We start from the raw sequence: 15,787 nt of genomic DNA on the forward strand, positions 1-15,787 counted from the left end.
GATAAAATATAAACACAGAGTTTTGATCCTAGTGATATGCATAGAGTGCTTTTTGTTATATTTAAGTAACAATTGATAAAACACTAAATAAAACTTTTTATTGTTGTAAAATAATAACGTAAGATTTACCATAAGTGGCATTTAGTATCTTCACCATGTAATATAACCATCACCACTAGTTAGTTCCAGAAGATTTGCATCAACCCAAAAGGAAACTTGCACACTGAACAGTCATTCTCCATTCCTTCCCTGGCAACCTTTAATCTCCTTTCTCTCCCTTTGGATATTTGGGAAATTGTGTATAAACAGAATCATGTAATATGTGGCCTTTTATGTCAGGCTTCTTTTACTTAGCACTATGTTTTCAGAGTCCACTGATATTGTAATGTGTAGTAGTATATTTCTTTTTATGGCTAAAAATATCCCTTTATATGTGCATAGTATGATTTGTTTTTCCAGTGTCACCTGATGAAAATTTGGGATCTACCTTTTAGCTGTTACTGCACACACAAGATTTTGTTTGGAACACTAGTTTGCAGCAGTTTTTTTTTTTTTCTCTTGGTATGTACCCAGGAGTGGAAGTGCTGGATCATATGGTAATTCCCTTTCACTTCTTAAGGAGTCATCATACCACTTATCACAGAAACTGCACCATTTTACATTGCCACCCACAATGAAGGTTCAAATTTCTCTACATCCTTTCCAACATTTGATATTTTGTTTTTGCGATTATTGCCATTATAATGATGTGAAATGACGTCTTCTTGTGGTTTTGATTCACATCTCCCTAATGATTAAAAAATGTTCACATTTTCCCTGTGTTTGTTGGACTTAATATTCATTAATGTCTGCTCAAGTCCTTAGTTCATTTTAAAATTACCTGTGCTTTTGGTGTTGCGTGTAGGACCTGTTCCTTGTATGTTCTGGTAACTACTCTTATCAGACATGGTTTGTGAATATTTCCTCCCATTCTGTGGGCTGACTTTTCACTTTACTGATAGTGTCCTGTGATGCACAGAAGTTTATTTTGATGAAGTTCAATTTATCGTTTGTTTGTGCTTTTGGTATCTTATTTAAGAAAACACTGCCCAAATCCAAGGTCATGATTTATGTTAAAGTTTTCTACTTAGAGTTTTTGATACTCTGTTTAGGAATTTGATGTATTTTGAGTTAGTAGTTCTATATATAAGGGTCTGACTTCATTCTCTTGTATCAGTTGTCCTAGAATTATTTCTTGAAGAGGCTATTCTTTATTCACTGAGTGGCCTTCATACTCTTGTTGACAATCTGTTGACCACGGCATATTGATCATAACTTGCTACTGTATTTTTTATTTTAGGCTATTGATCTATGTTTATCCTTACACTAACACTATATTGTTGTAATTGTAGCTCTGTAATAAACTTTGAGATAAAAAAATATTTCCAACTTTGCTTTTTAAAGATTGTTTAGGGTTTATTTTATTTTTCGTTTTTTGGTCAATTTTCTCCATTCTGCAAAAAAGGTACCATCGGGATTTAGATCAGGACTGCGTTGACTCCCTGGGCTAATTTAGGGGATTTTAATGTCATTTTAATGTTATTTATTCTTCCAACCAAAGAACATGGGGTAGCTTTCCATTTATTTAGGCCCATTTCAATTTCTTTCAACAAAATTTTATTAGTTTCTTTCTCAGAAATTTTTGGTCAGTACATGAGAATAATCAGACCTGTGTGTTGATTGTGTAACCTGCAACATCATGAATTTATTACCTATAAGTATTTTTGGTGGATTCTTTAGGATTTTCATTATGTAGAAACAAGTTAGTTACATGCTTTTAAATCAAAATTCATTCTCTCTTTCTATATATATCTATCATCTATTAAATTGCTCTGGCTAGAACTTCTAGTACAATGTTGACTAGCAGTGTGGTGAGATGGGCATTTTCCTGATCTTAGGGGAAAAACTAATCTCTCACTATTTAGTTGGGGTTTTCATAAAAGCCTTTTAATAGATTGAGGAAATTTCTCTTGTTCCCTCATCTGCTAAGTGTAGGAAAGGGTGTTTAATTCTGTCAAGTTTTTTTTTTTTTTTATTAGTTGAAATGATGATGTTTTCTTCCTTGTTATTTTACTGATAGTCATTTGTTGAACCTCCCCTGTAGTCAAGCAATAAATCTTAGTGTATGGTATATATTGTATCTTTGGGGTTTTATTATCAAGGTAATGGTGGCTTTATAGAATTAGTAAATTAGAAAAGTGTTCACTCCTAGGTTTTTTTTTTTTTGAAGAATTTAGTAAGAATTGATGCTTTTCTTTAAATGTTTGGTGATATAATTAACTAGTGACACCATCTAGTTCTGAACTTTCTTTCTTGGCACTTTTTATTATTAATCTAGTAACTTTCTGGCTATAGTTATGCTCAGGTTTTTAATTTATTTTGAATCAGTTTTGGTTTTTTGTATTTTGAAGTTTTGTGCATTTCGTCTAGGTTACCCAATTCACTGAAAATACATCTTACTTTTGATGAATAAATTTGTTCATGGTTCAATAGCATGTAATTCATTTAATATTTAGAAGACTTTTTGAAAAGTATGTCATGTTTTCTTGCATTTCCTTTCCTAAAAAATTCCGTTAGAGTTTAAAACAAAATCTATTTATCCTTTGACCCTACGTCTCCCACCAGTATTAAAGAAACAAATATTTCTGATAGGGGTGTGACTGTTACAAATTTTACTTCTAAAAAACCTAAATCTTCATTTCCCTTTTCATAAAAATAAATGACTCCTCACATAAAATGTAACTTTTGGTTTCTGCCTAGCAGCAGGAATGATAAGGTGTGGGATTCCTAAGCAAACTGCACACACTGTAATCTCTGTCACTTACTATGTGTAATCTTGGAGCTAACCTCTTTGTGCCTCATTTCTTCATCTGTAAAATGGGAATGACACTACCCTTTATGGGATAAAAGATATCTCAGAAGGCTGTTGTGAGAACTAAGTGCATGCATGCAAAGAACTCGGTTCCTAGTTCATAACAGGCATTCAATAATCATTAGCAAAGATTACTCTTCGTAAGGTAGCCATTAATTGGAGTTAACATAAATAGCAGCTAAGTATCTCAGTGGACAGGCTAACAGACAGGCTGCATAGTGGGTATAAGGAAGACCCATATTTCTTCTTTTTTATGAGTCTTCAGTCTTAGGAGGACTGTTTTATTTCTTATACTTTCTCTTCTTCTCTTTTTACTTAGAAACCCATAAATATTTTCTACGGCGATCCCTTCTTGTCTGGAAAATAACTGAATTCACATTCAAAACATAAAGAACATGTGTACTATGCATTTTTCACTATTACCATTGCCTTCTTAGCAGTCACACCAGTAAAATGATCACAGGATTTGTTTTGGGAATAGAAGTTCTCAGTTTCTTGGGTTCCCAGGTAGAAACATTTCATAAGCATTTCACATCAGCTCATTAAAAAAAAGAAGAGTAATTTTTAAAGAAAGCAACTAAAGTAAAGGCAACCTTACTATAAAATACAAAAATCTATTAACCACAATATCGAACTTTAAAAGATGAGGATTTTGTTTATGTCGTCTTTATATTAAGATATAAGTTGCTGACTTATATCTTACAGGATTTATCACAAAATGTTACTGCTCAGTGAATTTTTGCAAACAATAAACAATTCACTGAGAGTATTGACATTCACATATGTAACTGAGTTTACAAATATACAAAACTTTGGGTAGTAAACACTTTAAACTTATTTTGCAAACATTCATTAAACCCATTCCCCCCAAACTGTTTGATAACAAAGAAGCATAAAGGGTTACTAACTGTGGCAAAACATAAAAACAAGGCAGGCGAGGCAGATACAGGTTTGAGGACATAAGAATATCCAAACAGTTTTGACATATCAAAGCATCTTTCATAATATAAAAGAAAACAAATTCACATAAATACTAGGTGAAAGAACATTATAGGGTATATAACATTCATTTTTTTTCTACACAAATTTGCATATCCTAAAGTTAATGCAAATACCATGTTTCAGTTCCCATTTAAGAATATTATAACATGTAGTTCTTGGTGAATCTAGATAGAATGCATATTTAAGTAGACCCCAGAGATCATATCAAACTTTCATTTGGTTGTTGTTTTAACTATTTAATTATTTTCTGTATTCATTGGGCTGAGCCAATTTTAGATATTAAATATATAACCAAAGTATATATAATACAGCATAGTTTTTTAGTTTGTCATTAAAATAGTGTTGTCATTAAATAAATGAATACAGATTACTGCAATTTATGTATGGTGAAATTTTAAAACATTAAAAAGCTTTACCTAGTATATTTGCACTATAATAAAAGAAATGTGGATATTTTAATTAAAATATGCTTGATTATTAATAAATGAAATTCCCAGTTAACTCTGGGTCGTATTAAAGAGAAGTACATTTTCCTTATTTTTTACATCAGGAATGTATGTTCACAACCCCCCCAGCTGTAGTTCTGAGTTTACTATGAAGTGGAAGTACTGACCTGGGTCATCCACTTGTGTCTAATATCTTCTCTTTGAGATCAGGCACTTTGTGCCCAGGAATGTGACATTGCAAATTTACTAAAAATGTATCCACTGATAGTAGAATAATTATAGCAAATTCATAAAGGAAGAAGATTTCTTTATTCAGGAAACAAAGCACTAATTTATAATTTTACAGTCACGACACAAGCCCCAGCTCTTCCTAGGCACAGTGGAGCAACCTAAAAAAGAAACAAAAGGACATATGTTTGGGTTTAGTGTGGTAGTTGGTAATCCCATGCCACTGTGTAACACGAAATTGTCTGGCCGCTGACAAGGAGCAGCCACCCAGCACCCCTGCTGCCTCAGCCCTGTTTCCAGCCTGGTCTTTTCCCCAAGAACTTAACATTCCATAGGGTACACTGTTTTAGGTATATCACATGATTATATAGTATTTATTCCCTTTTAAAGGTAATTTTTTTAAATTACCTTTTTAATTTTTTTTAAGATATAATTGACATATAACATTATACTGGTTTCTGGTACACACCATAATATTTAGTTGGGATATGAAAAAGGTGATTTTTTTTTAAAAGATTTATTTATTTGTACATACAGAACTGGGGTACAGGCCAGAGGCTCAGGGGCAGTGAAAGGCTTCACCAGAGACAGAGTGGGGAGCAGAACAAGCAGATCGATGAAGTACACTGCTGAGGGGAGCAGCGGGCGGGTCAGGAGAGGTCTGCCGCGCCATGTAGTCACCTCTGGGGCAGGCGGGAATCGAACTCATGCGGAAGTGGCTTTAGCTTCTCAGTGCTGTGCTTTAACCCGCTACGCCACCAGGGAGGACCCGAAAAAGGTGATTTTTAAAAACAGCTCAGTAACTGTACTACATGAAATTCAATATTTTCTTCAAAGTAATACACAATATGGATATTAGGAAATGCTGAATACCTTGGCTAGCTCTGTGATCAATTCGGACAAAATGTTAAATAGTATCTGGAGTGGCCTGTAACAGATGGGCTGCCTGAGTATACAAAGCACAGTGAATGCCTGAGATCTGCTTATTCCACAGGAACCTATTACTTCACATTGGTTGACTGCCTTCTCTGTGTGTGGATGAAAAGTATAAGCCCTTTCTACTTGCTACTCTTTATCAGAAAAAACAAATAAGAAATTCCACCCATGGCCCTCCCTGGTGGCCCAACGGGTTAAAGTGCAGCACTATGAAGCTACAGCAGCCACTACAGCCCAAGTTCAATCCCCGGGCAGGGAGGAGACCCATATGGCACAGCAGACCTCTCCTGTCTCAACTGCTGCTCCCCTCAACAGTGTACTTCAGTCAATCTGCCTGTTCTGCACCCCACTCTGTCTCTGCTGAACCCTCTCACCTCCCTGCCCATACCTCTGGCCTGTACCCTAGTTCTGTATGCATAAAAATGAAATAATTTTTTTTCAAAAAAAGAATATTCTAGGAGTAACTGCTAAGTGATCTAAATCAAAACATCTGCTCATAATTAGCAGTTTTCCCCCAAGACACTAACTCTCTTCGTCTTGACCTCACACTTTCTTTCCCCTTGGAACTCTTCCTTTTCTCAAGCATGAATAAAGTTCAGTCACACTCCCTCAAGGAAGCGTGCATGTGCTTCAGTCTCATTTATGTTTTCTTACATGGGTGCCCCTTTCCTTCTACCTTTCTGAATTGATCAATTCATTAAAACTGAGCTAAATCCTACTTCTTTCTCACAGAAGGGCTCTTATTCATTTTCTTTCTTGTTTTTTGAGTTTTCATAACCACTGACTACCAACACTGTGAGTCACTTCATTCCAACTGCTCTATGGTGTGGGTTCTTCCCTTAAAATATGTGGATCTTACCTGTCTAAGTAGTTAAGTACTTCTGCAGTGGGGATTCTCATGCATTTTATTTTCTCAACCATTACTTCTTGTAGAAAACATTGGCTCAACTAAATATTTGACGCCTTTTATGTCAGATACTGAGATGGGGTTCTAAATCCCTGATTTTGTTCTGGGTGATGATGGACACATAGACCTTCCTAGTAATAGACACAGTGAAATTCTTTCTGTTAACTAGCTTGCCAGATTAAGTTTCTTACTTATCAGTGTAATTTAGGATTACCATCTTTATGAGGTTATGACCAGACATCTGATGTGCTCTCAAGTATCAGGGGCATGAGTACTTAAAACTTACTCATCACGTGTGGGTAGTGGTTCAATTATTCTAATCATTATCTTCATTTCTGATTGTTTATGTCTCTTTATTATACATCTGTCTTGTGTTCGTATCAACGCTATACTAGAACATCTCATCAATTCCCAGCAAGCAAATAGTGGCAGATACTTTAAAGGTAATTTTGGAATTTAATCATGTTACAAAATTAAATATTTCCTCTTGTTTTCTCATTTAATTAAGAAATGGCTTTCTCATGTTATTATGTTACAGTTTTCAATACTGGGCAAAATTGTGAGCACCTGTTTTACTAAAAAGGCTAGCTTTAAAAAGAACAGTGAGTGTAAAAATGAAAAGTGAAATGCCATACCTGTGTCCACTCATTTGTCTGGGGGTCATAAGCCTCCACTGTATTAAGGTAAGTCTGTCCATCGTACCCTCCAACAGCATACAATTTATCACCAAGTAGACAGACCCCCACTGCATCTCTGCTGATGCTCATAGATGCCACTGCAGTCCACATGTCTGTTTTGGGATCATATCTGAAAGAAAAGTTTAGAACTAGGGCTGGCACTATTTCATGTTTTTCACATATCCTGAATATAACAATTATAATCTGAGTCATCTTCTCACCCAATACAAGTGAAATGCAGATATAATCTTCCTGCTTTCTTAAAGAAAAACAGTCATTTCACTTTTTATCCTTCTTCCAAGCATTTGTAGTGTAAGTAATACACAAGCATGCCTTCACTAGCTTCCCACTGCTGTTTAAAAATTCAGTTCTTAGTGAGGTCTCAAGACTGTCCCTGTACTCGCTACACTACTCTTCATCACCTCTAGTTTTCTGAGCGAGCCGTATCCCTTTCCATTTAGAGTACTCGTTCATGCTCCTACCAACACCACTTCCTCTTAAACCCAGTCACTCTCTCCATCCCTTGCAACAGACTGAACACAACAGAGGAAGCCTGAACTACTGCTGAAGCCTGCGGGCTCTTCATCTGGCTTTGGACTCAAGTTTTGTGAGGCCAGGTTGGATGACTTGTTTAGGCTTTAAACCCTATTAGCTTTTTATTTTATTTTTTCATATTACTATATTTTATATCAAAATATGTTAGAAACTTCCCTTTCCTTTTCTTTTTTATGTAGCCTCCAGTTGCTGAAAGGGCTCTTTTCATCAAGCTCCTTTTCTCTCATTTCTACAATGTCTAGTACAAAAAGGCAACAATAAATGTTTGTCCTATCATTCAATTAATACATTATGCAGTCATCTCTAAGGTAAAGTTGAAGTAGGCAGTGATATGATGAGAGAAACATTCCAATTAGGCTGTTAGCTGACAAACCAAGAGCTGACCAGAACAGACAAACCACGGATTCCAAAGCTCCTAAATAACCACCTTCCATGTGGTGAATCCTTAATAAAAAGATACTAATTTCTCTGCAAGTGTCTCTTAAACACACACACACAGACAGACACATAAATAAATAACTAAGTGTAGTATATGTAGCTTTCCTTCACAGGAAATTACCTCTCCACACAGTCTGAGAGTCTGGAAGTCAGGTTGGATGCGGGAGCGTCATGCCCCCCAATAGCATACAGCAATCCATTCCAGGTGGTCACTCCCACGCCACCTCTCCTTTTTGACATTTGTGCACACAGGGTCCATTTATTAGTGTGAGGATCAAAACATTCAACTGATTTGAGACAAGAACTTCCATCACGACCACCGACTGCATAAAGTCTGTAAAAAGAATAAACACAAGAACAAACAATGACAAATAAGAAATAGTGCTACTGTTATGCTTAAGAGAAAGAAATTATTCTTATGGTATTACCATAAGACACAGTGTCAGTGTATGTGCCATTAAGAAAGATGATATGTATGTAACAGACAGCGCTCTACATATGCATAAAAAATGAATACATAAATCACATGAACACAATGACAACTCTTACAGCCTCCATCTGTTTAACATGTCACCACTGATTATAAGATGTATTGCAATTTCAGAGAAGTTAAACTTCGTCTTAGAATTGACATAGTTTGTAAGTAGCTAAGATAGCACGTGGTTACAAAAGGAAAGAAACTGTTATAACAGTTACTGTGCTCCAACCATAGGGTAGGTATGTTACTTATATTAGTTTAACATAATTAACTTATTTAATTATGTTATTAAATTATATGTTATATAATTAAATTTTATGGTATTACCATCAATTATAAGACACAGTGTCAATTTATGTGCCAGTAAGAAAGATGATATGCTAAAATTACAATGTATTATCATATATATGTATGTAGCAGACATCACTCTATTAATTTAATTGTATCCTGTTTCACAGAGGAAGAAAGTGGACCTCATGGAGGTTAAGAGACATGTAGGGGTCACGCAGGTTACAAAGTAATACTAGTGAGCAGATGTAAAAGCCACCTGGAATGTACTTGTAAAAATAAAATAGGAGAATATGAGGATAACTTGAAACAACAGTGTATTTATTGTTTCAATAAATTATTGCAATAAGATACTGTAAATTATGCAAAATAAATGCTAATGACCTGCTGCCTAGATAATTTCAATTCATTATCAATCAATGTACTCTATTCAATTTGACTCTAAACTTAAAAATATTTTACATTTTAGAACATGTAAATATTTTAAGCACTTAAACTATACTAATTGTATGAGAATTGAAATTTATTTGAAACTTTATTAAAGTTTTTATCTGTTAAAAACTACTTTTTATGGTTACTGTTCTTAATATTAAATTGCCCTCATCTTTAATAATTGGTAGAGTAATTATCTAGATATGAATCACAGTATTAGAAGACATAAAAATTTTGAGTATCAATAATTAAAATGCACACCCACGCACACATACACACACCGACAGGCTTCAGGGTACCAGCATCCTTCTCGGGGGGGGGGGGTCACTGTGAAAAGTGCTGTACAGTGAGTAGAACCATCACTCAGGGTCAGATGCTTGGTGCGAATCCTGGTACCATCACTTACTAGTTTAGCAAGTTCTTTATGCTACACCTACCTGGGGTTTGTCATCTCTAAGGGGATTACTGATAATCAGATTTAAAGTGCTATGATTTGAAGAATGGTTGCACATGGTAAAAATTGCTATGGGGAAAAGACAACTTTGCCTCTATTTGTATCCTTTCAGAAAGTAGCATTTTTTTAGGAGACTGTAAGTCCCTAAAAACACGTTTCTACTGAACAAATATTAAGGATTAAACTGTATTAGTAACTCTCTGAAGAATGATCGCATCTAGTGATTTTCAAACTGCATTCTACGACTAGGATTCTGTGGAGGACTTAACAGGTGTCCCCAAAATAGAGCATTTGAAGTCCAAGTTTTAAGAAATAGTTTTAATTTTCAGAAATATGAATTGGCTTAATGAAATGTCATACAAGATTCAGAACTCATTTTTCTTCCTAATGATAGTATTTCAATAAAAGAGAAATATTATGTCAAATTGTGACAGTATTTAAGAATAAGACTCAGGTCTTACTGACTTAAAATTATGATGAAGAATGCAGGTGGTTGGTAGATACTGTTTGAGATTCACATAAAGAAACTGAGGCACAGAAAAGTATGTTCTAAAGTACAAAGTATTGGTAGAAAAAAGATGCAGGGGCCTCCCTGGTGGTGCAGGGATTAAGACACAGAATTATTAAACTATCACTGACCTCTGTGGCCTAAGCATGCTCCCCTACCAGGGAGCTGACCCACATGGCTCAGCAGATCTTTGCGGTCCCACCCACTGCTTCCCCTCAGCAGTATATTTCAGTAGATCCACTTGTTCTGCTCCCTAATACTCTGTCTCTGGTAAATCCTCTCATTCCCCATGCCTCTGGCCTATATCTATTTCTTGTATGCATAAATAAATACAACTTTTAAAAAAAGGATGCTGCAGATGCAAAATGATTTTTTTTAATTCACTACATCCTTAAAAAAAATTTACAACATCATCAGAACATTTTTTCAGAATTGGCTATGTACCTAGAAGTGGAAACCAAAAACATATTTTAAATCATCTCTACCTTGTTTTAAAGCAGGTTTAGAAAAATGCTGGTTTGACACATCCTTTTTTAGGGTAATTAAACTATCACATCATCTATGTGTACCAAGGTATTCTTCAATTAACTTACATGCTTCAGATTACGTGCAAAGTACTTTGTCAGGTATAAGGAACAAAAAAGTGGAACCAGGTTACAAAGACCATGATCTGTATAAATAACTTTAATAATGGGAGAGTACATGCTACAATATAATTATACACAAATTAAGCACTGTAAAAATGCAAAGGATGGAATGGACACTGAGTGTAGGGGGACTGAGCAACTGAGAATGGGAACTGGGGTAAGTTTTCCAGAGATAATTTGAGCAAATTTCAAGGACGCTGACTTTGCCAAGTGGATATTTGGGAAGTAGTATCTCAAGGCAGATAAAATGGGAATCAAGAGGTAACAAGGGTGAGATGCAAGGTGTGCATTTTTCATCCATCAGTCAGTTGGAGTGTCAAATGCATGGGTAGGGAACAGAGGAGTCTAGAAGGGTGGACAGAGGCAAGATCTAAAAGAGGCCTGGTCAAATTAGCTATTGAAAGTTTTTAAATGAGAAAGTGACATTGTTCAATTAGTATTTTAGTTCAAACATTAGGAAGGTCTCCAAGAAGAAAGATAAGTGGGAGAGCAGAGTCAGAAACAAAAGGACCAGCACGAGAGGTATTCAATAGACTATCTGTAATCACAATGTCAGTATACTACACTTTGAAAATCAAATGTCTTTGATATTTAATATTTGGTAGATTAAAAAAATCCTTAGCTTCTGGTATGATTCTTAGGGTTGTATCAGAATTATACTCAATTGCATTTTTATTTACATTAGACTGACATTGATTTCTCATTAAAGAGCAAGAAAAGGTGAGGAACAAAGATATTTTTCTGCCTGAAGCCCAGGCTATTATAGGTCTGGAAATCAGATTTGAGTGATGGCAAGGTTATTCTTTTGGTTCTTCTTTAGAAATTAATATTTTTAGACAGAAATAGGGCTAAGGAATATGCCATTGAACAAAAATAGTGCAATGGACTAACCCCAAATGTTTATGCCAAAGATGGAAAATCAAGAAGATATTAGTTTTCTTTTTCTCTCATTTACTATATTCTTTGGTGGCTGACTCTTACCAACAATAAATGAATTAGTGAAAATAAATGGTGGGTACAGAGATCAGACATTTAAACATGGGTCTCTATTTCTCTATTACTTGTAACAATGCTAAAAATAACACAACGTAGGTCATAACTAATAGGTCCTTAGTTTACAACATACATACATTTTACTTATATTTTCTTACTTTTAATAATGACAATACAATTCCTTTATCTTTCTAGAAATGATAAAGATTTTTAAATGAGTAAATGTATACAACAAACAGTTTTATTCACTAATCATACAGGGCTCCATTTTATAAGCGATCTGAAAAAGATATTTAATTTTTGAATTACCAAAAGCTATTGGCAATGCCTCTATCCAAATCTTCTTTTTTAAAAAGGACTTACTTATTCTGCATGTAGGAACTGGGTGTAGGGCAGAGGTGAAAGGGTGTGCATGAGAGGATTCCGCAGAGACAGAGTGGGGCGTAGCCCAGGTAGAACGACTTAAATACACTGCTGAGGGCCAGCAGTGGGCGACACAGGAGAGGGCTGCTGCATCCGGCACATGGGTCACCTCGCTGGCCGGGGATCAAACCTATGCTGCAGTGACTGGCACAGCTTGCTAGCACCAAGACTTTAACCCCTGCACCACTATCACAGTCCTTTTACTGTACCTAAAGCAGACAATAGGCAAGAGAGCATCTCTTTCTAAATCCAATTTAGTTTTCAGTAATTTCCCAAGAAAAGTAAAGTCAAGAGAATCAGATGATTGGAATTATTTAGCAAATATTCAGAGAGGCTACATGACACTTAAAAGACCATACACTTTTATGGTTATATAAGCTATCAGAGTTTTACTGTATTCAATATTTATATAAAATTTCTTCACTTGAAATGATAACCAGAGATTTATAACACTTGCATGTTAGCGTGAAAGCTATTATAGAAAGTTAGGACAGGGAAAGTCTGGTGATACCACTCAGTGTATTTCTCTTTTATGATGTATTTATGTATGGCTTTCTACTGGACAGGCTATAGCTTAATACATCTAGATTATTGTGTTTTAAATGGAACTTTAAATATCTCCTTACTTTCCACTTAGTACTGCCACGCCAACTGTGCTCCTAGGAGTGGACATAGTGGCAACAAAATTCCACTGGCGAGCCTGCGGGTCCCATCTTTCCACAGTGTTCAGATAGCTCCAGCCGTCATGCCCCCCCACAGCATACATGGGGCCTTCCAACACAGCCACGCCTACAAGGAAATGGGAAAAATAAGGATTTCAGACCTGCTGCTAAGTCTTACAGATCACGTTTTTACTAATGACAGAGGAGAAGCTGCAGAGTCAAACAGGTATGAATTTAGGAATAGAAAGAATTTGCACTTTGTTGACAATCTGTCAGTTTGGAAAAGATTTAAAATCATTGCAGTATTTGTAATAGGCCAATAGCATGGCGCATCATATACATCATGTCTGCCCAGTGAATGAAAAAATGAGAAGTTGCCATCATCCTATTTTCTGTGCCACCGCAAAATTTTTCTGGTTTCTTATTCATTTCTGAATAAAAACCAAGGGCTACTGATGAAAAATGCAGCACTGCAGGCTTTTAAATAAGCATTTCACATAGGTTAGCTAACATTAATTGTCAACACAGAACACATATTTTAAAAGCTGGCTGGTCAGTTCATCAAGCTACACTAAAATTCTTAAGTATCCATATTCTCCCACGTGCTTGTTGCTGCCCTGTTTATGTACACACTTGCTTCCTCAGCCTCTACTTCTCAGGCGGCAGGGAGCATGTGAAGTAATGCTTTGTGACTGACTGTTGCTGCCATACTATTTTCTGTCTGATGGAGAGTGCAAAAATACTTGGAAACTAAATGTAGAACATTGTGAGCAAATCTGACGAGTTGCACTCACCAAGGCCATGTCTATGGGTAGACATAGGAGGCATCACACTCCAAGTTTTTGTTTTGGGGTTGTAGCATTCCACAGTGTTCAAAGTCTTCAGTCCATCTCTTCCTCCGACCACATACAGTTTGTCATCTAACACTGCAACCCCAAACTGTAGCCTCCTTCCATTCATATTTGCTACAGGTGTCCACATATTTGTACGGAGATCATACTTCTCAATGCTTGTTGCTCCTTAATAGTAATAAATAAAAGTTAATGCACATAAAAGTTTACCTTGAGTGATTTATGGAAATTACACAAACAAAGAATGTACTTTTCAGCACTGAAAATAGTATTTTATTTTCCAATATGCCCTTGTGAATCTGGTCCTCGCTCCTATCTCTGATGTCATCTCTATTCTCCTGGACACATCCCACCCCAGGCTTGGGTATTAAAAGATCAGGTGAGATGGGCCCTCCCTGGCGGTGTAGTGGGTTAAAGCACTGCACTAAGAAGCTTAAGCCACTTCTGCATGAGTTCGATCCCTGCCTGCCCCGGAGGTGACCACATGGCGCAGCAGACCTCTCCTGACCCGCCCGCTGCTCCCCTCAGCAGTGTATTTCGTCGATCTGCCTGTTCTGCTCCCCTCTCTGTCTCTGGTGAATCCTGTCACCCTCTGCATCTCTGCATCTCTGCCCTGTACTCCAGTTCTGTATGAATAAATAAATAAATAAATCTTTAAAAAAAAAAAAGATCAGGTGAGAAAAGATTATCTTTTTAGAGGAGCTTGAGAAGCCAGAGTGTGAGGAAAGTGCCATGGAAGCCAGAGGGAACAAAGGTCACAGTAGGCAGGACTGCTAATACAACATTACCAAATGTTCTGAGAGATCAGGTAAGATGGAGAAGAAAAAGTTTTACTGGATTTAGCTGCATGGAGGTCACCAATGCCTTTGGGGAGTGTTCCTTTGTTGGAGTGGTTGGGATGTGACTGGGAGGTGAGGAAAAGCAGAGAGTGAGCACAGGTGATTCTTCTGTTTGTGAAAGAAGGAAGAAAGGTGGGAATTAATAACTGGGTTAGTGGAGGTTTTGTTTTCCTTTTAAAGTTGGAAAAAACTGAACATGCTCCAATTTAATGAGAAGGGTAGAGCTGAGAGTAAAGATGCTGAAAATTCAGGAGACAAAGGGACCCTGAAGGGGCAGAAGAGGACAGGATCTGACCACAGATGAGGGGCCAGCATTTGTAGAGGGGGAGGGGCACAATCTACTGCCAGCAGGAAGGACGAGAGCGGAAGTGCAGACTGCTCTGGAGGATTTGAGTACGGCAAGTTTGAGAAACTGCCTCATGGTGTTGACTTTTTTTCTTTTTTTTTTTTAACAACTGGAAGACTCCAAATACCATTCTCTGTGACATAAGAGTGGCAGAGATAGAAAAAGAAGTTTTAAAGCCCATTCCCCCCCCCAAAATCTACCCTCCAGTATGAAAAGTTGAATTTACTTCTTTCTTTCTTCTGAACTTCTAATACAACATGCAGCCAGAGCTAGTTTCATAGAATTACAATAAAGGCAAACATTTATTCTATAAGTATTGTCAAAATTAGGTCATTAGAGTACTAATACTGTTGTTCACCTCCAGAATTATACAAGTTGTGTTGTATTTTATATATATATATATGTATTATTGAATATATTATCATGTTACAGTTTTTAAAAAGTTTACCCTACAAAGTGATTAAATTATTTGGGATTGGCTCAAGTTATTTTCCATCTCTATATTCTAAAAATAAAAAGAGTCTCTTATATACATAGTAGCTGTTCAAAAACAAGTTTGAACTTGAATAATTTTTCCTTGTAATTTTTAGCCATGAGATTTTCATTACTCTAAAATTTATCTTACAAACTTTTTCCTTCTATCAAAAAAAAAAAGGTAATGTTAATCATCTCTCTTCGGTAATAAATTTAAGAAATATTTTTAAAGCTTATTGTAATTTTCTTTTTTTATTATTTTTTAAAGATTTATTTATTTATTCATATAGAA

The 15,787-nt window shown here is 36.0% G+C and overlaps 1 protein-coding gene across 4 annotated transcripts in view; it reads right to left on the bottom strand.

The window, feature by feature from the left end:
* Positions 1 to 404: 404 nt before the first annotated feature.
* Positions 405 to 15,787, bottom strand: part of KLHL5 (kelch-like family member 5) — a 52,391-nt gene continuing 37,008 nt past the window's right edge. For all 4 annotated transcript variants that reach the window (XM_004681350.2, XM_012724190.1, XM_012724192.1 and 1 more), the window contains 5 exons: positions 13,780 to 14,004; positions 12,950 to 13,112; positions 8,222 to 8,434; positions 7,066 to 7,237; positions 405 to 4,748 (listed from right to left, as the gene is read on the bottom strand). In XM_004681350.2, the coding sequence (XP_004681407.1) occupies positions 4,692 to 4,748; positions 7,066 to 7,237; positions 8,222 to 8,434; positions 12,950 to 13,112; positions 13,780 to 14,004 (830 nt within the window). In that variant the 3' untranslated portion in view covers positions 405 to 4,691. The remainder of the gene's footprint in view (positions 4,749 to 7,065; positions 7,238 to 8,221; positions 8,435 to 12,949; positions 13,113 to 13,779; positions 14,005 to 15,787) is intronic.

This window comes from Condylura cristata, unplaced genomic scaffold (assembly GCF_000260355.1).
Source record: "Condylura cristata isolate star-nosed mole 26May11 unplaced genomic scaffold, ConCri1.0 scaffold00012, whole genome shotgun sequence".
Lineage (NCBI taxonomy): Eukaryota > Metazoa > Chordata > Mammalia > Eulipotyphla > Talpidae > Condylura > Condylura cristata.